This window comes from Labeo rohita, chromosome 8 (genome assembly GCF_022985175.1).
Source record: "Labeo rohita strain BAU-BD-2019 chromosome 8, IGBB_LRoh.1.0, whole genome shotgun sequence".
Classification (NCBI taxonomy): domain Eukaryota; kingdom Metazoa; phylum Chordata; class Actinopteri; order Cypriniformes; family Cyprinidae; genus Labeo; species Labeo rohita.
The window spans coordinates 32451992-32476913 of NC_066876.1; the positions used below are offsets into that span (position 1 = coordinate 32451992).

At 27.8% G+C, this 24922-nt stretch overlaps 1 protein-coding gene across 3 annotated transcripts in view; it reads right to left on the bottom strand.

Moving 5' to 3' along the window:
* Nucleotides 1-1936: 1936 nt before the first annotated feature.
* cltcl1 (clathrin, heavy chain-like 1) overlaps nucleotides 1937-24922 on the bottom strand; it is a 57455-nt gene continuing 34469 nt past the window's right edge. Inside the window, exons 17-33 of one of the 3 annotated variants that reach the window (XM_051117275.1) lie at nucleotides 23922-24156; nucleotides 23560-23682; nucleotides 23331-23476; nucleotides 21193-21376; nucleotides 20932-21124; nucleotides 20660-20817; nucleotides 18482-18646; nucleotides 17222-17329; nucleotides 16980-17147; nucleotides 15813-15962; nucleotides 15455-15586; nucleotides 12934-13044; nucleotides 12676-12846; nucleotides 10702-10923; nucleotides 9004-9024; nucleotides 6284-6359; nucleotides 1937-2670 (exon numbers count right to left, since the gene is read on the bottom strand). In XM_051117275.1, the coding sequence (XP_050973232.1) occupies nucleotides 2549-2670; nucleotides 6284-6359; nucleotides 9004-9024; nucleotides 10702-10923; nucleotides 12676-12846; nucleotides 12934-13044; nucleotides 15455-15586; nucleotides 15813-15962; nucleotides 16980-17147; nucleotides 17222-17329; nucleotides 18482-18646; nucleotides 20660-20817; nucleotides 20932-21124; nucleotides 21193-21376; nucleotides 23331-23476; nucleotides 23560-23682; nucleotides 23922-24156 (2485 nt within the window). In that variant the 3' untranslated portion in view covers nucleotides 1937-2548. Of the gene's footprint in view, nucleotides 2671-6283; nucleotides 6360-8997; nucleotides 9025-10701; nucleotides 10924-12675; nucleotides 12847-12933; nucleotides 13045-15454; nucleotides 15587-15812; nucleotides 15963-16979; nucleotides 17148-17221; nucleotides 17330-18481; nucleotides 18647-20659; nucleotides 20818-20931; nucleotides 21125-21192; nucleotides 21377-23330; nucleotides 23477-23559; nucleotides 23683-23921; nucleotides 24157-24922 lie in introns of all 3 variants that reach the window. The other 2 variants (XM_051117274.1, XM_051117276.1) reach the window with 2 other exon arrangements.

Consider the following 24922-nt stretch of genomic DNA (forward strand, 5'->3'; position numbering starts at 1 on the left):
GTATTCTGACTCCATCACTGTACTAGGAAAAGGCTCAACATGCAGAAATTTCTAAATAAAAAATACATAAATCAATAAACTTATAAATAAAAACATAAAAAAAAATCAATAAATGAAAGAATAAAGTTGAAAAAGAATAAAAAAATAAAGAATAGATGCAGAAAATAATACAATATAGATTATTTAAAAAATTAGGACTAAATTTAATTTAAATTTTTAAATGTATTTGTTTTTTTTTCTTTGTTTAACATTTTATTATATTATTTATTTGTTCATTAATTCATTCATTCATTTATTTTTAATTAAATTATTTTTCTTTTTTTAAATGTATTTTAATTGTAATTTTTTTTAAAGTAATTTTTTTGTAATTTTTACTTTGTAAAGTATTTTAATTTAATTACATTTTTTGCATGTTTTTGTATCACTGTACTATAGGAAAAGGCTGGAGGCTCAAACTGCAGAAATTTTAAATAAATTAATAAATGTGGCAATATTTAAATATGAAAACATATACATGTGGGAATAAATAAACACAAATATAAAGGAACTTATAAATAAAAATACAAAAAAAAAAAAAAAAATAAATGAAAGAATAAAGTTTCAAAAGAGTAAAAAATAAAGTTAAGAATAAATACATGAAATAATACAATGAAGAGTGATACAAAAATAAATTCCAATTATATTTTAATATATTATTCATTCATTCATTCATTTTTAATTAAATTATTTTTATTTTTATGTATTTTAATTGTAATTTTTGTAAAGTATTTTTTTTTGTAATTTTTACTTTGTAAAGTACTGTAATTTCATTTCATTTTTTGCATGTTTAAGCCTCCATACATCAAAATTACACGTAAATAATGTGTAAAATCTGTTAAAACTCTAGTGTGATCAATACAAAGGACCTATTTTTATTGTAAATAACGCACTAAATTTAACTAAAAGAAAAAAAAAAACACCATGATAACACCATGTTTTTTGGACAATTTCTATAAAGTATTTTACAAGTATTCTGATTCCATCAATGTACTAGGAAAAGGCTGTCTTTCTATTATATTTTATTATATTATTTATTCATTCATTCATTTATTCATTTATTTTTAATTAAATTATTTTTATTTTTTTAAATGTATTTTATTTGTAATTTTTGAGCTGGAGGCTCAAATTTGAAATAAATAAATGTGGCAATATTTAAATATGAAAACATGGGGGAATAAATAAACATAAATATAAAGGAACTTATAAATAAAAATACAAAAAAAATAAATCAATCAATAAATGAAAGAATAAAGTTTCAAAAGAGTAAAAAATAAAGATAAGAATAAATACATAAAATAATACAATAAAGAGTGATACAAAAATAAATTTAGGACTGTATTTGTTTTATCAAATCATTTTTTTTGTTTTCCTATTATATTATATTATATTATATTATATTTTATTATATTCATTTATATTTAATTAAATTATTATTATTATTAACGTATTTATTTTTAATTTAATTTTTTGCATGTTTGGGCCTCCATACATCAAAGTTACATGTAAATAAATAATGTGTAAATTATGTACTAATTATGCACTAAATAAAAAAAAAAAAACATGGTAACACTATGTTTTTGGACAGTTCCTATAAAGTATTTTAGAAGTACTCTAATTTCATCACTGCTCTAGGGAATATGAAATTTGGAATATAAAATTATTTCTAGTACAAAAATATTAAATGCATCATACCTCTGCCACTATACTGATACTGACAATACTACATACTCACAAATGTGTTTTTATCAGTGATCTCTCTGCTACACCAAGTTCCGTTGAAAATTGCGTAAAAAAAACCAGACGTGAACATACAGGAAAAACACACAAAACCCACATTAAACAGGAACAACGTGAAAGACTGTGACCTAAAGTGACTTAGAGAGTGAGAGAGACAGACTGAACAGCACATGTAAACTTTATTTTCTGTCTGCGACTCTTCAGTCTAAAGAGTCGCTACACAATGAGCAACCCAAACATCACTTTTTGTATTTTTTGCATATTGTTTTCCTAAAAAATAATGTCTCTTTTGACTATAGACAGTGCATATGGCTTGCTATAACACGGATGAACAGCACCAGAAAAAGCTTCAATAATCATGCGCAAGAAGCAACTACATCCACCTAGCGTTTGGTTGTGCTCATCACAGACGGTGTGATTTTCACATTGTAAAACTGATATTTAGTACCGCTTGAAATGTAAACAAAGTTAATACTGCAGACTCAAATGATTAAAACCAGATAAGAATGGACAAAACTGAATTTTTCACTAAAAATATCGTACCGTTCACCCTAAGTAGTGTCGTTCGGGTTTAGCGTCCTTCAGTGCGATCTGATCAAATGCAAATGAAAACATAAGTTATCGAGCAGCTTGTCGTGTGCTGAACGCAGAGCACATGTGTAAGGAGCGTTTTAAGGAGCGCCGGGTGTTTTCGTTTGATTGCAGAGATGCTTCGTCATGCTTCCTGAATGCAGCACAGGCACACATTTCCCAGAATTCCTAGCGGGGAAATTCAAGGCTGAAGGTTGAAGCCGTACGCCGGAGGAGCGAACCCGGGAGCGGCGTATCCGTAAGCGGGGAAACCCGCCTGAGGAGCGACGGGTGTTTGACTGCCACTCAACATCAGCTGTTGTCCTGCATCAACACACACATTCATATTCATGAGAGTATTTAACTTGATTTGTGATTGATACTGCATTACAAGCACTCAGTATCTGGGCAGGATTTCAGAGCAGTTTCTGTTGAATAACAATTACAGTTTAGAAAAAAAGGTTTGGCTGAGATGTACGGGAGAAAATTGAGAATGACAAACTAGTGGATGTCGTACTAGACTAGATTTTATGAAGCTTTTAATCACATTTAGAGGGGCAAACATGTGCGTCATTCAAAAAAGAAAATGGTTCTGAAAAGATGGAAATATTTAGCTACGGATAAGAAATCAACCCTGGCTCACAGGTTGGAGAAGTTTCTTAATGATAATGCATTTAAACTGGAATTACTGAATATATTTCATACACTACCAGTTGAGTTTTTGAACAGTAAGATTTTTATGTTTTTTTAAAGAAGTACAGCAAAAACAGTAAAATTTTGAAATATTTTTACTATTTAAATAACTGTTTTCTGTTTGAATATATTTTGAAATGTAATTTATTTCTCTAAATTCAAAGCTGAATTTTTAGCATCATTACTCCAGTCATATGATCCTTCAGAAATCATTCCAATATGCTGATTTTATAGATCTGATTTTTTTTCAGGTTTCTTCGATGAACGAAAGTTCAAAAGAACAGAAATACAAATCTTTTGTAACATTATAAATGTCTTTATCATCACTTTTGATCACTTTAAAGCATCCTTGCTAAATAAAAGTATTAACTTATAGTATCTCTTCCCCTCGCACCAAAAAATATTGATAATAATAATAATCATAAATGTTTCTTGAACAGCAAATCAGCATATTAGAATGATTTTTGAAGGATTATGTGACATTTGAAGGATCATTTTAAAATATATTCAAATAGAAAAGTTATTTTAAATAGTACAAATATTTCAAAATTGTACTGTTTTTGCTGTACTTTGAATCAAATAAATGCACTTCTTTAAAAAAACATTAAAAATGTTAGTGTATACAAATATTATTTACATACATAATGTACATATCTCAGTTATAATATATAATATTATGAATACATAAGTATCATTTTGTTGTTGCTTGCTTTTTAAGTAATTAATTAATTAATTTATTTAAATTTTCCTTCATTTTTATTTCAGTTAAATTAAAACACTTAAACTTTAACTGATATTAAAATGAAACAGAAAATGTAAAAACAAACTGCATTTATTTATTTTGCATTACAAGCTAATTTCATAATCTAAATAAAATTATAAAAAAAAACAGACATTTAAAAAATGAAAATAACAAAAACACTAAAACACTGAAACTTTAACTGATATTCGAATGAAAATATAAAATATAAAAATATACAAATAAACTGATTTGCATTACAAGCTAATTTCATAATTTAATAAAAAATTATTAAAAAATACACATTAAAAAAATAAAAACAAAAACACTAAATCACCAAATCAGCATATTAAAATGATTTTTGTAGGATCATGTGACACTGAAGACTGGAGTAATGATGCTGAAAATTTCAGCTTTGATCACATAAATAAATTACATTTTAAAATATATTTAAATAGAAAACAGTTATTTTAAATAGTAAAAAATATTTTAAAATTGTACTGTTTTTGCTAGAAATAAATGCACTTCTTTAAAAAAACATTTAAAATGTTACTGTTCAAAAACTTTTGACTGGTAGTGTATACAAATATTGTTTACATACACAATATACATACTTAAGTTATAATATATAATATTATAAATATATAAGAATCATTTTGTTGTTGCTTGCTTTTCAATTAATTAATTTATTTACATTTACCTTTCAGTTAAATAAAAACACTACAACTTTAACTGAAATTAAAATGAAACAGAAAATATAAAAATAAACTGATTTGCATTGCAAGCTAACTTAGTAATTAATACAAATTATTGCAAAATAGACATAAAAAATAAAAACAACAAAAACACTGAAACTTTAACTGATATTAAAATGAAACAGAAAATATAAAAATAATTGGATTACCATTACAAGCTAATTTCGTGATTTAATAAAAATTATTTAAAAAATAGACATTAAAAAATTTAAATAACAAAAACACAAAAACACTAAACCTTTAACTGATATTAAAATGAAAACAGAAAATATAAAAATAAACTGATTTGCATTACAAACTAATTTCATAATTTAATAAAAATTATTAAAAAAATACACATTAAAAAATAAAAACAACAAAAACACTAAATCAGCAAATCAGCATATTAAAATGATTTGTGTAGGATCATGTGACACTGAAGACTGAAGTAATGATGCTGAAAATTGCAGATTTAATCACAGAAATAAATTACGTTTTAAAATATATTCAAATAGAAAACAGTTATTTCAAATAGTATAAATATTTCAAAATGTTACTGTTTTTGCTGTATTTTGAATCAAATAAATGCACTTCTTTTAAAAATAACATTAAAAATGTTACTGTTCCATAACTTTTGACTGGTAGTGCATACAAATATTGTTTACATACATAATGTACATACTTCAGTTATAATATATAATATTATAAATATATAAGCATCATTTTGTTGTTGCTTGCTTGTTTATTAATTAATTAATTCATTCATTCATGAATTAATTTACATTTTTCCTTTTTATTCCATTTTTATTTCAGTGAGAAATGATGCGTTGGCAACTAGCTTATATAATAAAATATAATTTATTTTACTTAAAGTTTATTGTATTTCAAGTAACAAAAATTGTTTTTATGGTTTTAGTTTTAGCTAACTTTAAACCTGTTACTGTATATCTGTAGATAATAAGCAGGACAGAGTCTAGAAAAATCATAAACTGGATTTTATGTCATAGATAAAAGTTATTAACATATTGCCTATAACAAATAAAATACATACAATAAAATATAATAAAATAACTGCCCTGGCTTACAGGTTGGAGTAGTTTGTCCATGATAATGTATTTAACCTGCAATTTTTTAAGCTTTGTTTTAATGTTTTAAAATATTTTTTGTATAATTTAATTACAATATTAATAATTATAATAACTAAAATAAATAAATAATATATTATTATATATAAATTATAATATATAATATATATCATATAAATTATTTGCGACACAATTGTAATGCTTTATAAAGATATTCATAATGTACGTTATAATGCATTATATCATTTCATAAATAATTGTAACCAAACTAAAATTAGCATTATATATTTCAGATGCAAATTCCTTGTTACATCTGAAATTGGATGTTTATCTTATTTTAATGCATTACACTTTCTAAATGTGTAGCAATGATAAGATAAGTATTATAATGTCAAATAAAAGTGTTACTATTATTCATGAAATCAAGAAATGCATTATAAGCTGCATTACAAGGCATAATTAATGCATTCAAAAAAACTATAATGCATTATATATATTTAAAGGAAACATCATAAGCTTGCTTTTATTAAATGGTTAAAAGTTGTAAAATACTGCTCAAACACTGATGCTGCATTTCATAGTAAAAACCAGCTGACAAGCTTGAAACAATTTTTGTGCACACTGACCAGTAATTAGAAATGATTACTATCGTAGAAAGTGCATGAAAGAGTTGCTGATGAGCGTACCGTAGACGATGGAGGAAGCTTCAGGAGTCTGGTCTTCGGCCGCTCTCTTGTCCTCCGCCTCCTGCAGTTTATCCACCTGTAAGAGACGCACAAGTCAACGGAGCAGCAAACATCACTGTCAAAGTGTCACGCTGCGTCCTTTCAACCAAACGCCGTCCATTCAGCCTCTGTCTGAGCCGCTCATGCCCTTCACACACTCCTGACGTCTTCCTCTGACAGATATTTACAGCATCATCATGCAAATGCCCAATAATGTCACATATGACATGCCAAAATACACTCACATTCACTTAACAATTCTTTAAAACATCAATGAGTTTCTGTAAGCGTTACATAAATAAGACTCATGAATGCAACTTAGAAAACAACAATGACAGATCTCACATTCTTCGTATATTTATCGTTACAATATGCGAAATGCTAAAATAATAGCTGCTTTACAGCTGCAAGCATCCTAAAGTGAGACTAAATTTTTAGTATTATTTGGCTTTTCCAGTGTTTGTTTGTCTGCTCAATGCAGGGATGTTATAGTTAGCCATAACTACAACTAAACGTAAACTTAAAACCATACTTGAAGTAAACGTGGGCTGAACATAAATAAATAAATAATTAAATACTGTAGTATTTTACGTAATATTTTACAACCATCCAATTAAAATAAACATTAACTAAAATAAAATAAATATTAAAAAAGCTTATTTTTTCAGCTAAGCATCATTTATTATTTTCATTTAACTTAAAATAACTAAAACTGAAAAAAATAAAAAAAAAGACATAAAAAATAAAAACAACAAAAAACACTAAAACTTTAACTGATGTTAGAATGAAAACAGAAAATATAAAAATTAACTGATTTGCATTACAAGCTAATTTCGTAATTTAATCAAATTATTTAAAAAATAGACATTAAATGAAAACAACAAAACACTAAAAACTGATATTAAAATGAAAACAGAAAATATAAAAATAAATGTTTTGCATTACAAGCTAATTTTATAATTTCATAAAAATTATTAAAAAAAATAGACATTAAAAAATGAAAACAAAAATACTAAAACTTAACTGATATTAAAATGAAAACAGAAAATATTATCATTACAAGCTAATTTCGTATTTTAATAAAAATGATAAAAAATAGACATTAAAAATGAAAACAAAAAACACTAAAAACTGATATTAAAATGAAAGCAGAAAATACAAAATAAATGTTTTGCATTACAAGATAATTTCATAATTTAATAAAAATTGTAAAAAAATAGACATAAAAAAATTAAAACAAAAACACTAAAACTTTAACTGATATTAAAATAAAAACAGAAAATATAAAAATACATTTATTTGCATCACAAGCTAATTTCATAATTTAATAAATATTATTTAAAAAATAGACATTAAAAAATGAAAACAACAAAAAAACTAAAAACTGATATTAAAACGAAAACAGAAAATATAAAAATAAATGTTTTGTATTACAAGCTAATTTCAAGCTAATAATTTAATAAAAATTATTACAAATATAGACATTGAAAAATGAAAAAAAAACCTTAAAACTAATTCATATTAAAATGAAAACAGAAAATATAAAAAATTACTGACTTGCAGTGCATTACAAGCTAATTTCAGAATTTAATAAAATTATTTAAAAAATAGATGTTAAAAAATAACAACAACAAAACACTAAAACTTTAACTGATATTAAAATGAAAACAGAAAATATTTTCATTACAAGCTAATTTCATAATTTAATAAAATTATTTTAAAAAAAGACACTGAAAAAATAAAAACAACAAAACAAACTTTAACTGATATTAAAATGAAAACAAAAAATATAAAAATAAACATTTGCATTACAAGGTAATTTCGAAACTTAAAAAAAATAAAAATAGACATAAAAAATAACAAAAATATTAAAACTTTAACTGATATGAAAATTAAAACTGAAAATATAAAAATAAATTGATTTGCATTACAAGCATATTTCATAATGTAATAAAAAAATATTAAAATCAGACATAAAAAAATATAAACAGCAAAATCACTAAAACTTCAACTGATATTAAAATGAAAAAAAAAACAGAAAATATAAAAATAAATTGATTTTTGATTTGCATTAAAAGCATTCCATATTTCATAATCATAATTTCATCCCTTTTTCCACATAAAGACTTATATATATATATAATTATTTTTATTTAATTTTTTCTAGATTTTGTCTAAAGGTTTAATAACTGTTCCATTAAAGAAAAGAAAAAAAGAAAAGATTTTTTCAGACTTTGCAGGGTTTAACGTAAGAGTGATTTTGCTGCCACTTGCAGGTCAAACTGATGTACTGCGTGTGTAATGAGTGTCTGACACCTGCAGAACTTACAGGAGGCTACACTGAACAATACTAGTTTAGTTTAAGACGGTTGTCTTGGTAACAGCCATAAATGATTACGGTTCATATGACGACCGACGCTCGACTCCAGCAAACCACTTCAAATCTCAATAATTCTCCTTCTTATAATAATTAGCTCCCTTTTATGGTCTCAAAAATGCACTCGCACAAACAAACAAACAGCCTCATTACAGCTAGAGAGCAGTGCACTGTGGGTAATCAAGCAAACTATTCAGGAACCTGTTATGAAGGAGGGGAGAATCTGTACTCTACATGCGCTAACGTCTAATACAGTGACAGACAGATGACAGACAGACAGACAGAACGGGTCAGAGACCTTCACCTGTCTGGATAACTCATCCACCTGTGGAGGACGGAAACTCAGGTCAGCTTTACTGTACATTACACTGATCATTCATTTACAGCCTGATGGAAATCTGATTTTAGTTGGGGTTTCTTTCTAATATTTTTTCAATAATTAATACAGTCTACTTGCTGTTCAGAAGATCCTGTGCAAAACAAATGTTATTACTCCTAAACAACACAAAATACTATTATTTCACTTAGTATAGTAGGAGAATCTGCCAAATGTTCACATTTTAAATGAGAAATATGTTCTAAAAAAATCTAATAATAAAGACAGAGTTTTCATTTTTGGGAGAATTATTCTTAAGACACTGACACAAAAAAGAGGTTGGAAAATAGTCACTAAATTAACTGTTTTTTTTTTTTTTTTTTGAAAATAAATAAATAAATAAATAAATAATCGGTATAAAAAATTAAATGAAATAAAAAAGTCAGTAAATTATCAAATTTTTTAGTGACAATAACTAAATAAATAAATAAATAAATAGTACAATTAATTGCTTTATACATTAATAAAATAAAATATAAAGTCAGTAAATTAATTGAATTTTTAGTGAAAATAAATTAATAAATAAATAGTAAATTAATTGCTTTAATTGCATTAATAAAATAAAATTAATTAATTAATTAAAAAGTCAGTAAATTAATTGATTATTTAGTGAAAATACATAGTAAATTAATTGCTTTATGCATTTATGAAATAAAATAAAATAAAGTCAGTAGATTAATTGAATTTTTTAGTGAAAATAAATAATAGTCAGTAATTGCTTTAGAAATTAATAAAAGAAAAGATTAAATAAGAAGTCAGGAAATTATTGTTTATACATTAGTAAAATAAAATATAAAGTCAGTAAATTAATTGAATTGTTTAGTGAAAATAAAGAAATAGTCAGTAAATGAATTGCTTTATACAATAATAAAATAAAAATAAAATAAAAACGTAAATTAATTGAATATTTTTGTAAAAATGAATAAATAGTCAGTAGATTAATTGTTTATACATTAATAAAATAAAATATAAAGTCAGTAAATTAACTGAATTTTTTTGTGAAAATAAAGAAATAAATAAATAGTCAGTAAATTAATTGCTTTATACATTAATAAAATAAAAATAAAGGTCAGTAAATTAATTGAATTTTTAGTGAAAATAAATAAATAGTCAGTAAATGAATTGTTTATACATTAATAAAATAAAATATAAAGTCAGTAAATTAATTGAATTTGTAGTGAAAATAAATAAATAAATAGTCAGTAAATTAATTGCTTTATACATTAATAAAATAAAAATAAAAATAAATACAAAGTCAGTAAATTAATTGAATTTTTAGTGAAAATAAATACATAGTAAATGAATTGTTTATACATTAATAAAATGTAATAAAAAGTCAGTAAATTAATACAAAATGTTTAAGTGAAAATAAATAGTCAGTAAATTAAAGGCGGTAAATTAATGTTTGTTTGTTTTTTTCCAGTGAAAATTATTTTTCCTGCATATAGAGTAAGTGTTTATATAAAAATCAAATACATTGAATAGCAACATTTATACTAAGGGCCTGAAAGGTGAAGCAAAAAGGTCATTCTGTGCAAGAAACGTTAACTAGTGGACTTACACTAAAAGTATCTGAGCACTTTATGATGTTCAGCACGTTTGTGATCCGTGTGCTTTCATACGCACCTTGCTCAGGTACTCCCTCATCACCTGAATGAAGTAAGGCATGGCGAAGTCCACGAGGCCGTGTCTCCAGGCCAGCTCTAAGACCACGTCAGGAGCCAAAAGATCATACGAGCTGAAGAGACACGCGGCGAAACACTCACGCTTCCCCTCCTCAACAAACCAGCGCAGGAGATCCTGAGCCTGAGCGCCGTCCTGAGACTCGGCAGCGAACTGCATCGCGTCCTGACAGAGACAGACAGACGGATAGGAAAATAAATATGATGAGCCTCACATTTGGACATGAGTGAAAACATCATAGGTTTGGAACAAGACGAGGGGAAATAAATGATGACAGATTTATCCCTCTACAGACACAGCAGCATAAAAACAGGAAATAGTCACTAAATTACATGTACATTTTGAATGAAAATTTATAATAAAGAATATTATATATTATAAATTATATATTATAAAATTAATAAAGAATAAATAAACAGTAAATTTAATGCTAATTTTAATGAAAAATATATTTTTAAATTATTATTATTATTTTTTTAGCTGAATTATTTATTTACAGACAGCAGAAAAACAGGGTTGAAAACAGTCACTAAATTAGCTGCATGTTTGATTAAAATTAATTTTAAATATTAAATAACTAAATAAATAAAACGTGCATTTTTATGGGAAAAATGTTTTTTTAATTAAAATTTCATTAAAATGTATAATTAATTTCTTAGTAAAATAAAAAATATTAATTAAAAACAAACTTAAAAATTTAATTAATACACAGAATTTTTATTTTTATGTAAATTATTTATTTAAAGACAGCAGAAAAACATTTAAAAACAGTTAGTCACTAAATTAGCTGCACATTTTTCATTAAAATTAATTTTAAAAATTAAATAACTACATAAATAAATGAACATTTTGAATACAAAATAATTTCTTTAATGAATTTTATAATTAACTTCTTATTGAAATAAAAAAAAAATAATTAAAAACATAAACCTAAAAATATAATTAATACACAGAATTTTAATTTTAGGCACTAAATTAGCTGCACATTTTTTATTAAAATTAATTTTAATAAATAAATAGATAAACAGATAAATAAATAAATAAAAGCACATTTTAATGGAAAATAAAAATGTATTTAATGGAAATTTCTTTAAAATGTATAATTAATTTCTTACTAAAATAAGAAAAAAAAATTAAAAACAAATTTAACAAATTAAATAGATGAAATAGTTGAAAAGTCAAAAACTGACTAATTTAAATACATTTTTGCAATGTTTTTTTTTTTTTTTTTTTTTAATCAATTAGTAAATAAAGACAGATTTTTACTCTTGGTAAATTATTCCTTCACAGACATTTTTATGGAAAATAGATTTTTTGGATTAAAATTTCTTTCAAATTTATAATTAATTTCTTAAAAAATTAAAAACAAACTTAACAAATTAAATAGTTTACATTTTGGGTAAATTATTCCTTCACAGACAGCAACTAAAACAGTGTTAAATATAGACCCTATTAATAAATTTAATAATAATAATAAATAAATATTAATAACAAATAAATACATATTTTAGTGAAAATCAATCAATCAATCAATCAATCAATAAAAAAATAATTTGAAGAGTAAATCAGAATAAATTAATTAAAATAATAAATTTAAATTTTATTTTTTATATAATTAATTTAAATAATTTAATCAGAATTAATTTAAAGAATAAAGTATCAAAAATACATAATTTTCATTTCTAGGTGAATTATTCCTCTACACACAGCAAAAAGAATACATTTTTTTTTTATTTATTTAAAATTATAATAACTTAAATAAGTAAACAAATTAATAAATAAAAATAAAATAACAACAACCAACAGTCTTGCAGCATTAGTAAATTATTATTATATTTACAAACAAACAATATGGCTGCTGTAAGCAATTATCGTGCAGCATTAATATGTTCTTATGATGCGTCTCTGTGTTTGTACCTTGTAGAGTTTGTCTTTCTTGCAGAGCTGGATGCTTTGAGCCCAGCGCTGGTTGCTCTTGTAGAGATACGCAGCGATGCGTCTGAACTCGATGAGCTCGTGTGTCTCCAGCCTCTGAGCTAAACCGATGGAGTCGAAGTTATCATACGCGTCGATGGAGGCACGCAGACCCTGAGCGGGATGACAGACAGAGACACTTCAGATCACGTGATCTGAAAAAGAACATACACGTGTGTGTGTGTGTGTGTGTGTGTGTACCTGATAGTCCTCTTCCTCCATCAGAAGGTTGTTAAGCGCTTCATTCACAGATCTGTTATTGTGGCTCTGCACTGATCTGAGATACGGTTTAACCAGCCGCAACTGATTTACCTGCAAACACACAGGATGCTTATCACAGCAGTGCTGTTACTGTTAACTAAAACTAAATCATTTTGTAATAAAATAAAATAACAACATCAGACAGAATAAATTTACCTTGGCAACTAACTGAAGTAAAAAAAGAAAAAAAAAAAAAAAAAAGTGAATTGAAGAAATAAAATTACTAAATCTAAAATAAAAATACTAAAACTAAAATAAAAATTAAATCAAAATATAAATATAGAAACTTATAAAAATGACAGCACATACAATACAATAACAATAATAATAATAATAATAAAAAAACACCACATTACGGATAAAAAATACATAAAATAAAATAAAAATATTAGATGAAAAACTTCAAACATCAAAAAGTAGAAATGTTGTTTTGGCAACTAACTTCCATAAAATAAATTTAAGTTGAAGTAATAAAATTACTAAAACTAAAATAAAAATAAGAATAAAAATGACAAAAGCATAAATAAATGTACTAAAAAATATTAAAATTAAATTCAAAATAGAAAACTGAAAATATAAAACTAAAAACTGATTTAAAATACTTAATCAGAGAAAAATAAAAATATATATTAAAAATATTACATGAAAAATGCATATTAAATGTAGAAATAAAATAAAATAAAATAAGATTAAAATCTTACACCACAAAAGTAGAAATGTTGCTTTGGCAACTAACTTACATAAAATAAATTTAAGCTGAAGTAATAAAATTACTAAAACTAAATTAAAAATAAAAATAAAAATGACAAAAGAATAAGTAAATTTAATAAAAAAATATTAAAATTAAATTTAAAATAGAAAACTGAAAATATAAAACTAAAAACTGATTTAAAATACTTTATCAGAGAAAAATAAAAATATATAAAAAAATATTACATGAAAAACTCATATTAAAAGTAGAAATAAAATAAAATAAAATAAAATTAGATTAAAACCTTACACCACAAAAGTAGAAATGTTGCTTTGGCAACCAATTTACATAAAATAAATTTAAGTTCAAGTAATACAATTGCTTAAACTAAAATAAAAATAAATTACACCTAAGTAGAAAATGCCAAAAAAGAAAAATAAAAATGACAAAAGCATATAAAAATTACTAAAAACAAATATTAAAATTAAAATAGAAAACTGAAAATATAAAACTAAAAGCTGATGTAAAAATAATAATAATAAAAATAATGCTTCATTAGGGAAAAATAAAAATATATACATTTAAATAAATAACATAAAAATATTACATGAAAAACTCACATTAAAAATAGAAATAAAATAATAAATAAAATTAAATAAAAATATCAGATGAAAAATTTGCCTTGGCACTAATTGAAGTAAAAAGAAATTTGAATTGAAGTACTAAAATACTAAAACTAAAATAAAAATAAATTAAACCAAAATAGAAAGAGAAAAAATAAAATAAAATAAAATAAAAATATTAGATGAAAAACAAAGAAATAAAAATAACAAAATAATATAAAAATTACAAAAAAATATATTAAAATTAAAATAGAAAACTAAAAATATAAAACTAAAAGCTGATTTAAAAATTCTTACACTTGAAATAATGCTTCATCAGGGAAAAATAAAAATACATAAATTAAAATAAATAAAATAAAAATACTACATGAAAAACTCACATTAAAAGTAGAAATAAAATAATAAATAAAATAAAATAAAAATTCAGATAAAAAAAACTGAAGCACAAAGAAATTTTAATTAAAGTAATAAAATTACTAAAACTAAAATAAAAATAAATTAAACCAAAACAGAAATATAAAAACCTTACAAAAATGACAAAAGCACATGCACTATAATATATAAATAAGACTAAAATAAACTTTACAGAAAAATAAAAATAAAATAAAATAAAATAAAATAAAATAAAATAAAATAAAATAAAATAAAATAAAATAAAATAATAGATGAAAAGCTTACAGTACATCAAAAGATGAGAAATGTTGCTTTGGCAACTAACATAAAATACATTTAAGTTAAAGTAATAAAATGACTAAAACTAAAAAAAAATTATTACAGCTAAGTAGAAAATGCAAAAAAAGAATAAAAATTACAAAAGCATATAAAAATTACTAAAACAAATTAAAATAGAAAACTGAAAATATAAAACTAAAAGCTGATTATATACTTAAAATAATGCTGCATCAGAGAAAAATACAAAAATATAAATTAAAATAAATAAAATAAAAATATTACATGAAAAACACACATTGAAGGAGAAAAGTTATTGCATGCTCAATATAATAACAGCTTACCAATAGATAGATAGATAGATAGATAGATAAACTGCATATTTTACAATAAAAACAAGATATGTATGAATACAGAAGGATGTGCACATTGTTTTGTGTGGGTGTTTTACGGTTTTATATTATATATATTGTTTTACCCTGCTGAAGTAGCTGACGGCTCTACTGTGATCGAGTCGAGGAGCGAGAACAGACAGCAGATCGTTGAGCAGCAGCGGTTTGTAGTCCAAATAAAACTGCAGAGATTTATAATAGAGCTCCACATTCGCCACCTTCATGAGCAAACAGAAGAAAAACATCAACACAAATCTCACAAGAGATCTCAACAATGTCTCAGTCTTTGCTCAAATACCAAAGTCTGCATGCTTCAAACATCATTTCTCATCAAATGATGTGAGCTGCTCCACAATCATTTCATAGCTCTAGACTCTGACTGAACGACAGCTTTTGACTCAGTTGGGAGAAACATTTGAGACAATGTGATCAATATCATGTGACCTTGCTGATGAGCTCTTTGAAGGAAGCGTCTTTCCAGGCGTCGGTGGGGTGTGTCATCATCGTCATGATGGCGTTGTCAAACTCCTCATATTTATCATACAGGAACACAAGCTCCGCCCACAGATGGGCCTGTTCAGCCGCTCGTAACACCTGACCAATCACAACACAACAAATCATAAACACAGCCCAACATACAAAAATCATGACTTTAAACCACAATTCACTTCTCAAACACCATTAATATTAATATTATTAGAATTATTAGAATATTGGAATTATTTAAGAATGTGACACTGAAGACTGGTGTAATGATGCTGAAAATTCAGCTTTGATCACAGAAATAAATGACATTTTACTATATATTCAACTAGAAAACAGCTATTATAAATTGTAAAATTATTTCACAATTTTACAGTTTTTACTGTATTTTTAATCAAATAAATGCAGCCTTGGTGAGCAAAAAAACTCTGACTGACCCCAAACGTTTGAATGGTAAAAAAAAAAAAATGTAACATTCAAAATTTTACCTAGTGCAACATACAAAAACTAAAAAAAAATAAACTAAAAACACACACAAAAAAAAACTTTTAAATATTTATTTATTTATTTATTTAACTCATTTATGTTAATGCATGTGGCAGATGACTTTAACCAAAATGGCTTACACTGCATTTAACATATGTGACCCTGGAACACAAAACCAGTCATAAGGGTACATTTTTTAAAATAAATAAGCTTTCCATTGATGTATGGTTTGTTAGGATAGGACAATATTTGACTGAGATACAACTATTTGAAAATCTGGAATCTGAAGCAGCAAAAAAAATCCAAATATTGAGAAAATCACCATTAAAGTTGTCCAAATTAAGTTCTTAGCAATGAATATTACTAATCAAAAACTAGGTTTTGACATATTTACAATAAGAAATTTACAAAATATCTTTATGGAACATGATCCTAATGATTTTTGGCATAAAAGAAAAATCGATAATTTTGACCCATACAATATATTGTTGGCTATTGCTACAAATATACCCATGCTACTTAAGACTGGTTTTGTGGTCCAGAATCACATATGAGCTCCATGATGCAGCTTGCAAAATGCAGAATACAACAATTTTATTTTTTCAGCCCACACTTTGTGAAACACATCAGCGAGAGTCGTACCTTGGGGATGTTGACTCGAGACCAGAAGAGCTCCAGATGTTCCCTCATCCTCTGGGGTTTGTATTTGGAGTAGAGGATGGCCAGCTCAGTGAACATGCCCATGTGAGCGCGCTCCAGCCCTAACGCTGCCTCCAGCAGCACGATCAGCTCCTCAAAATACCCACGGTCCTGACACACGCAGAGAAGACGTAAAAAACCTGCGCTGAGCTCATCCACAGACTGAGGTAAAGAGGGTTGTTTACCTGATAGTAGTTAATGAGCTCCTCCAGTTCATCAGCATGAGTGACGATGTGAAGACCAGAGATCTGCGCTAACCTGAACTCCTCTCCATCCACACACGCAAAACACACCTAACATACAGCACGACTGAGATTTCAGTGAGGACAGAAACATTGCAGCACACCACAAACAAGTTATGCATGACAAACCAATATTTTTCAAAGTAGGGCTGTGTTAACATGTTAATTTGCTGTGATTTATTGTTGGGAAAAAACCCACAGTTTTACTACAAATACCATGGTTAAACTATGGTTAATTAGTTACCATGGTTTAAGCATAGTAACCATGTTTTTTTTTTTTTTTTGTAGTAAAACCATGGTTAATATTCAGAAAGGGACATGTTAAGTTTATTAACGCACCAACACCTAATGCAGGACGACTGACTGCATGATTTAGCTTATTAGAATGCAGTTATAATTTCAAGATATTGGGGAAATATATGCCTGTATGGGTTTTTGCCTTATATTTTCATTATATGATATCGTTTAGCAATATCACACAAGGGAGTGAGCGAGCAAATGTGATACTTTTTTATTTTATACAACTGTAAATAAACAACATTATTAAGAATAATTGTGTTACATTTTAAACACAAAGTGTGACAATATTGTCTTTTTGCTAAATTTTGCTAACTAAATTAGTTTTAAACAAAGCCCAGCACGGTGATTCGTTAATGAATAAATCTGCACTTTTAAATGAATCGAATGAGTCAATGATTCAGTGACATTCAAAAAAGCCAACACTTGCTTAGTTTCTGAATGAATCAGCAATTTGAATGAAACGGTTGAATGAATAACTGAATGATTCACTCATTAAGGCAATGACTTGCTGCCAACTAATGGGGGTTTTAGTTTAAAATTTAGTTTCTCATTTTCATTTACTTTAACTTGATGTACTAAATTAACTAAAATGAATTCAAATGAATAAAAAACATATAGAAATACAAAAAAAACAAAATATTATTTGTATTATTTTATAATATATAAAAATATTACTATTATTATTACAGACATTATTTTTATTCAAAAAGACAGTCACTTGCTTTGTTTCTAAATGATTCATCCACTTGAATGAATCGTTTGGGTGAATTATTCAATGACTCACTCATTACTTATTAGTTTTATAATTAGAGTATCATTTAAATAAAAAAAATAAAATAATGACAGCCCTAATTTAAAGACATTTATTTAATAATGCTGAAGCAGATCATCTCCATCTCTCACCTCTTTCCATGTGCGTGTGCAGCTGGCCTTTCTTGCGCTGTCAACGGCCGCCTGAAACTCGCCGAGGTGAACAAGTGTGGACGCCAGACGAGCGAAATTAGACACGTTGTTGAACAACAGCCGGGCGGCTTCAAACATACTCTCTTCATAACATCTCTCGCCAACCTACAGACAAAATAACATTAATACATAATGTGATGACAACATATATAATCTTAAATATTAATACAGATTCATAATTACACTGATCAAAATTATAAACGCAACACTTTTGTTTTTACGCCTGCCCATACGCCTGCCCATACCATAACCCCACCGCCACCATGGGCCACTCGATCCACAACATTGACATCAACAAACCGCTCACCCACACGACAACATACACGCTGTCTGCCCTGTACAGTGAAAACCGGGATTTATCCGTCAAGAGAACACCTCTCCAAAGTGCCAGACGTCATCAAATGTGAGCATTTGCCCACTCAAGTCTGTTACGACGACGAACTGCAGTCAGGTCGAGATATTCTGCCAAATTCTCCGAAACGCCTTTGGGGACGACTTATGGTAGAGAAATGAACATTCAATTCACAGGCAACAGGTCTGGTGGACATTCCTGTAGTCACCATGCCAATTTGCACGCTCCCTCAAAACTTGCGACATCTGTGGCATTGTGCTATGTGATAAAACTGCACATTTTAGAGTGGCCTTTTATTGTGGCCAGCCTAAGGCACACCTGTGCAATAATCATGCTGTCTAATCAGCATCTTGATATGCCACACCTTATCTCGGCAAAGAAGAAGTGCTCACTAACACAGATTTAGACAGATTTGTGAACAATATTTGAGAGAAACAGGCCTTTTGTGTACATAGAAAAAGTCTTAGATCTTTGAGTTCAGCTCATGAAAAATGGGGGCAAAAACAAAAGTGTTGCATTTATAATTTTGGTCAGTGTATATTATATTAACATTTGGCTTTGAGAACTTTTATTTTGGTGCATCACTTGTTGGCATTCATTTAGTTTTTTATCCTAAGCGACTTACAAAAGTGGAACAAATTGTTTTATGCAATACCAGATTTATTAGACAGCTACAGTCATGGCCAAAAATATCGGCACCCTTGCAATTCTGTCAGAAAATGCAACCCATCTCTTAGTAAATTGTTGCAGTTGCAAATGTGTTGGTACTCACGTTTATTTTTTTGCTGGCCATTTCAAAACTCTCCAGCACTTTGTTTGTAACCATTTCTGAGTGCTTTTTATAGTGTGTTTCGATTCATTGTCCTGCTGGAAGACCCGTGACCTCTGGTGGAGACGCAGCTTCCTGACACTGGCCACTACGTTGTGCCCCAAAATTTTACCGTTCACACAGTCAAGGCATCCAGTGCCAGAAGCAGCAAAGCAACCCCAAAACATCTTTGAACCTCCACCATGTTTGACTGCATGGACGGTGTTCTTTTCTTTGAAGGCCTCATTTCTTTTTCTGCAAACAGTGCCATGGTGTCCTTTACCAAAAAGCTCTACTTTTGTCTCTACTATCTGTCCACAGTACGTTCTCCCAGAAGGATTGCGGTTTTGTCACATAAGTTTTGGCAAACTTCAGTCTTGCTTTTTTATGCCTTTGTGTCAGCAGTGGTGTCATCCTGGGTCTCCTACCATAGTGTCCCTTTTCGAGGGGTAGTGCGAGCTGACACTGTTGTACACTGTGTCTGCAGATCAGCTTGAATTTATTTGGAAGTTAATATGGGTTCTTTATCCACCATTCGAACAATCCTTCGTTGTAAGTTTTCATTAATGTTGCTCTTCCATCCACGTTCTGGACACAGGAACATTAAGATCTCTGGAGATGGACTTGTAGCCCTGAGATTGTCCATGTTTTTCCACAATTTTTTCTCTTGAATCCACAGACAACTCTTCACACTTCTTTCTTTTCTCCATGCTCAGTGTGACACACAACACAAAGGTTGAGTCAACTTTTCTCCATTTTAACTGGTTGCAAGTTTGATTACTATATTGCCCACACCTGTTACTTGCCACAGGTGTGTCTAAATACAAATTACAGGAGCATCACATGCTTGAAAAGCAATTATTTCTTACAATTTTGACAAGGTGCCTATAATTTTGTAGATTGGCCATGACTGTAGATTAGGAAGCAAGCCAATTTGCAAGTGTGTAAATTTCCGTACTTGCTGTATGTGAGCGTTGTTGGGGCCGTTGATGAAGTCCTCCAGCTCAGTCAGACGGTTTGTTTTAGCAAGAGCAAAGATGAGCTCCGTCTCGACGTATGCCTCTCTGGCTTTCTTTCTCGCCATCTGAAGAAACTTCACCAGATCCTCCCAGTTCTCTATAAAAACAGACACATGAGATGTTTTTCCATTGATTTACACCACATTATTGACATCTTTCAGCAATCAAAGCATCTCCACATCAGATTAAGGAGATTTCTGGATGATCTCACCATTTCTACTTGCGGCATCCACCACCTCCATGTAGGCCGACGGCTCTCCTGCTTTGATGTAGGAGTCGATGGCTTCTTTGACCAGACCGTTTTGAAGCTGAGCTTGAGCTAGCCGACTCCAGACCGAACCCTCGGCGCAGCGCTCCGCAAACTCATATGCCCGGTCCAGATTCCCCATGTGCTCGATCAGAACCTGTGGGGGACAGAACTTCAGTCTGGATGTCTGCGTGAGGAGGATTGCGTTATGGTATGTTTGTGTACCTGTATCGCTGAGGTGTTGACATCAAACTTCTTGAAGATGGAGAAGGCCTCTTCGTACAGCTCGTTGCTGATGGCGATGTTGGCGATGTCAGGAGCGTCGTAATTGTCCAGCCGGTTGATGTACTCCATGACCCGCGTCCGGTCCGCTTTGATGGCCGTCAGGATCAGCAGGTTCTGCAGGTTCCTGATGCAGAAAGGCGTTTTATTAGCACCACATACAGTCAGTGTATAATCTATTTCAAAATGCAGTAAATGAGATCACTCCCACTAAAATCAACAACATTTTATATTTATTTAGCTTTTATCCAAAACTACTTATAATGAAGTGAATAATCTTATTTCATTAAAATAAAATAAAAATATCACATAACAAGTTGGCTCCCATTATAAATCAACAATATCATAATATATTTAATTTCATTCAGCAGATGTTTTTATCCAAAGCTACTTACAAATTAGCAATACAACAAAGCAATTAGCCTTACTATAATATAATATAATATAATATAATATATTTACATTTATTAATTTTATATTCAAAACTACATAAAGTGAAATGTATTAAGAATAATAAGAATGTATAAAGAATAAAGCTGAAATGTTTCGAGAATTACGTAAAAATTACTAGAATAAAGTCCAAATGTTTTGAATAAAGTTGAAATGACAAGAATAAAGTTGTAATTTTAGACTATTCTTGAAACATTCCAACTTTATTTCAAACATTGACTTTATTCATGAAATTTCGACTTTATTCTCGTAACATTACAGCCTTAATCTCGCAACATTTCGACTTTATTCTCAAAACATTTCGACTTTATTCTTGAACATTTCAAACTTTATTCTGGAAACATTTCAACTTTATTCTCGCAACATTTTGACTTTATTCTCGCAACATTTTTTATTTTATTCTGGAAACATTTTCACTTTATTCTCAAAACTTTAACGTTATTCTGTAAACATTTTGATTTTATTCTTAAAACATTTCGACTTTATTCTCAAAACACTTATTATGACTTTATTCTCGTAATCTTTTTTTTAAATTTATTTTTAATTTATTTTTAATTTATTAATCTATTTTTTAACATTGCACTAAAGCACCGTCGAAGAAATTAGATGTAACAAAACAATCAATCCTAATTAAATGTAATATAATATAATAACATTTTATACTATAATACAATACTTTTATTCAAAGCTACTTATAAAATGTTGTAATATAACATATTTACATATATTAATTTAGCAGATGCTTTTATGCAAAGCTACTTTATAACAATGATTAATCTTAATAAAATAAAATAAAATTAAAACATTGTAATAAAACATTGTAATGCAATATATTTACTTTTTATTATATTAAAATTTTTCAAATAAATATATTTACATTTTCATTTAGTATGTCATTTTATTCAAAGCGAAAATATAAAGCGATCAATCTTAAATTAATATAACGTAATGTAATGTATTTTTTTATAATACACTATTTTTCAGAATCAGAATGAGAACAGCTTTATTGCCAAGTATGCTTAGCATACAAGGAATTTGTTTTGGTGTCACAGGCTTCCAGTGCACAGAGACGACAACAACAACAACACAGAGAAAATAATATAAGTTGAGAATAAAAAAATACACATATGTAAATATAAATAGACAAAAACTGCAATATAAGATTTAAGAAAATAAATAAATTGTATATACAGTTGTGCTACAGATGATAGAAAAAGAACAGAATAGAATAGAATAGAATAGAATAGAATGAGATGTCGGGATGTACTGAGATGTAAGTGGTAACAGATAAATATAATATAATATCATATAATAAATATAATATAATGTCATACATTTTAGCATTTAGCATTTGCTTTTATTCAAATGGACTACAAAAAAAATTCATCTTAATTCAATTTAATTTAACAAGAATAATTACAATTTACTTTCGATGCTCCACACAGCTACTCTCTAACTACTTAATTTTCCTTTTAGTCAACAATAATACTTTGTCATACATTATGTGAGATTTTTGCCTTTTTATTGATTATATATTTAATTTTGTCAAATGGTCAAATACTCTGGTGTAATATGAATTTGAGCTCAAGCAGTGTGACTCATTACTTGAGTCACTTCCTGTATGGACTGACCTGTGTTCACTGAATATAGAATTCTCCAGAACGATCTTCTCCAGAAGTTCAATGAGTTCATTGGGCAGATCGGCCGTCATAAACGCCTTCACCGTCACAGACACTTCCTCTGGATCCTGTGTCTCCGGCAGAGCCGTCTGAACCACCTGTGCACACGATCCTCATCATTAACATACTCAGTAATCACACACTGCATGGCATCTGTAGATGTTTCAGGTGTGACTCGTGCCTGATCTATCAGCGGCCGTCTGTAGGGGTTTGTCTCCTGCAAAACTTGAGCCCAAAGATCTGGATCTTTCCGGCGCACCAGATACCGCGACTCGCTTTTAAACAGGGAGTTTTCATTGCACACCTAAAGCAGGACAGAAAACACTGATTTATGTTTGTTGAGCAGCAAATCAGCACATTACAATGATTTCTGAAGGATCATGTGACACTGAAGACTGGAGTAATGATGCTGAAAATTCAGCTTTGGTCACAGAAATATATTACATTTTACTATACATTCACATAGAAAACACTTACTTTAAATTGTAAAAATATTTCACAATTTTACTGTATTTTTTAACAGTTGTGGTGAGCAGAAGACACCTGTATGAGCTCCAGGTCACACTGTCCTCTCTCATAGGCCACAAAGGCGAGATGCGGGTCTCTCTTCTCGCAGTATCGGCCCACTATCACGCTGTCGTAGTGCAGGTTTTCTCGGAGAAAGCGCTCAGGACCGTTGTTACTGTCTATGTAGATCTTTGCCAATGCATTGTGGGTAGCAGGTTCTTCACAGCCTTCCTGAACACGAGATTCCAGCCAGGACAAGAGCAGCTTCAGTCTGGAGAAAACGAGGAGAGACACTGATGGAGCTGACTGTCAAACTATGTGTAAGGACTGGGTAATATAATATTAAAAATAATATAATAATAAAAATAAATAAATAAACATTTATATATATAACAATAAAATAAACATTCAACATTAGCTTAATTTACTTTATTTAATTATTAACTATTTATTTTAATTAATTAAATTAACTGAATCAAATTAACAACAATAAACACTCAACACTGACTTAAATCTTGAATTTAATTTTTAGCAATTTTAATTTTAATTAATGGATTGAACTGAATAAATAATAAAATAATCCAATAATATTTATTTATTTATTTATTTATTTATACACACACACACAACATTAAATAAAATAATATTACAAATATTTCAGCTCAAAAATATTTAATATTCATACATATATATATATATTGAATATTTTATTGTTCTTTTTTCTGGTGTTTGATATGTATTTGCTCTGAAATATGAGAATTTTAATAAAACTCTTATTTGTTATTTTATATATAACAGATTCAGTTTGTAAATATACACTTTTTTATTTTATAGTTAATTAATTTTAACATTATATTTTGCATTTTTATTTTACATATAGTAGAAACATATACATATAGTAGAAATACATTTTATTTTAAATATAGTAAATAAATTTGTATTAATATATACATTTTATTTAACATGTAGTACATCCATTTTATATTTTTGATAAAGTAGATTCTTTCTAAATTAATATATAAACTTTTAATGTATAA